Source organism: Tupaia chinensis, unplaced genomic scaffold (genome assembly GCF_000334495.1).
Source record: "Tupaia chinensis unplaced genomic scaffold, TupChi_1.0 Scaffold108765_1, whole genome shotgun sequence".
Taxonomy (NCBI): domain Eukaryota; kingdom Metazoa; phylum Chordata; class Mammalia; order Scandentia; family Tupaiidae; genus Tupaia; species Tupaia belangeri.
In genome coordinates this window covers 1-251 of record NW_006169049.1, presented here as the reverse complement: position 1 = coordinate 251, position 251 = coordinate 1, and the positions used below count along the sequence as shown (strand labels likewise).

The window sequence follows — 251 nt, the reverse complement described above, 5'->3', positions numbered from 1 at the left end:
GCAGGGGCAGGTGGGGCAGGTCCTGCAGGTCATGCGGCAGGGGGCAGGCTGGCAGCAGGGGGGCCGGCAGCAGGGGGACTGCACAGTGATGGGCTGGCAGCAGGTGGAGGCCCAGCAGCAGGGGCGGCAGACCACAGCAGTGCAGGACGTGGGGCAGCAGGCGATGGGGCGGCAGCAGCCTTCCTGCAGGCCACAGGGATCACAGCAGATGGGGCGGCGGCAGGGCTGGCAGATGGGGCGCGTGCAGCGGG

General features: G+C 73.3%; 1 protein-coding gene across 1 annotated transcript; it reads right to left on the bottom strand.

The window, feature by feature from the left end:
• Window positions 1-17: 17 nt before the first annotated feature.
• On the bottom strand, window positions 18-240 carry LOC106736241 (keratin-associated protein 2-4; the record flags this gene model as incomplete). Its single annotated transcript, XM_014592569.1, has 1 exon — window positions 18-240. A coding segment is annotated over one exon (223 nt), but the record flags the coding sequence as incomplete, so codon positions are not given.
• Between the last annotated feature and the right edge of the window lie 11 nt (window positions 241-251).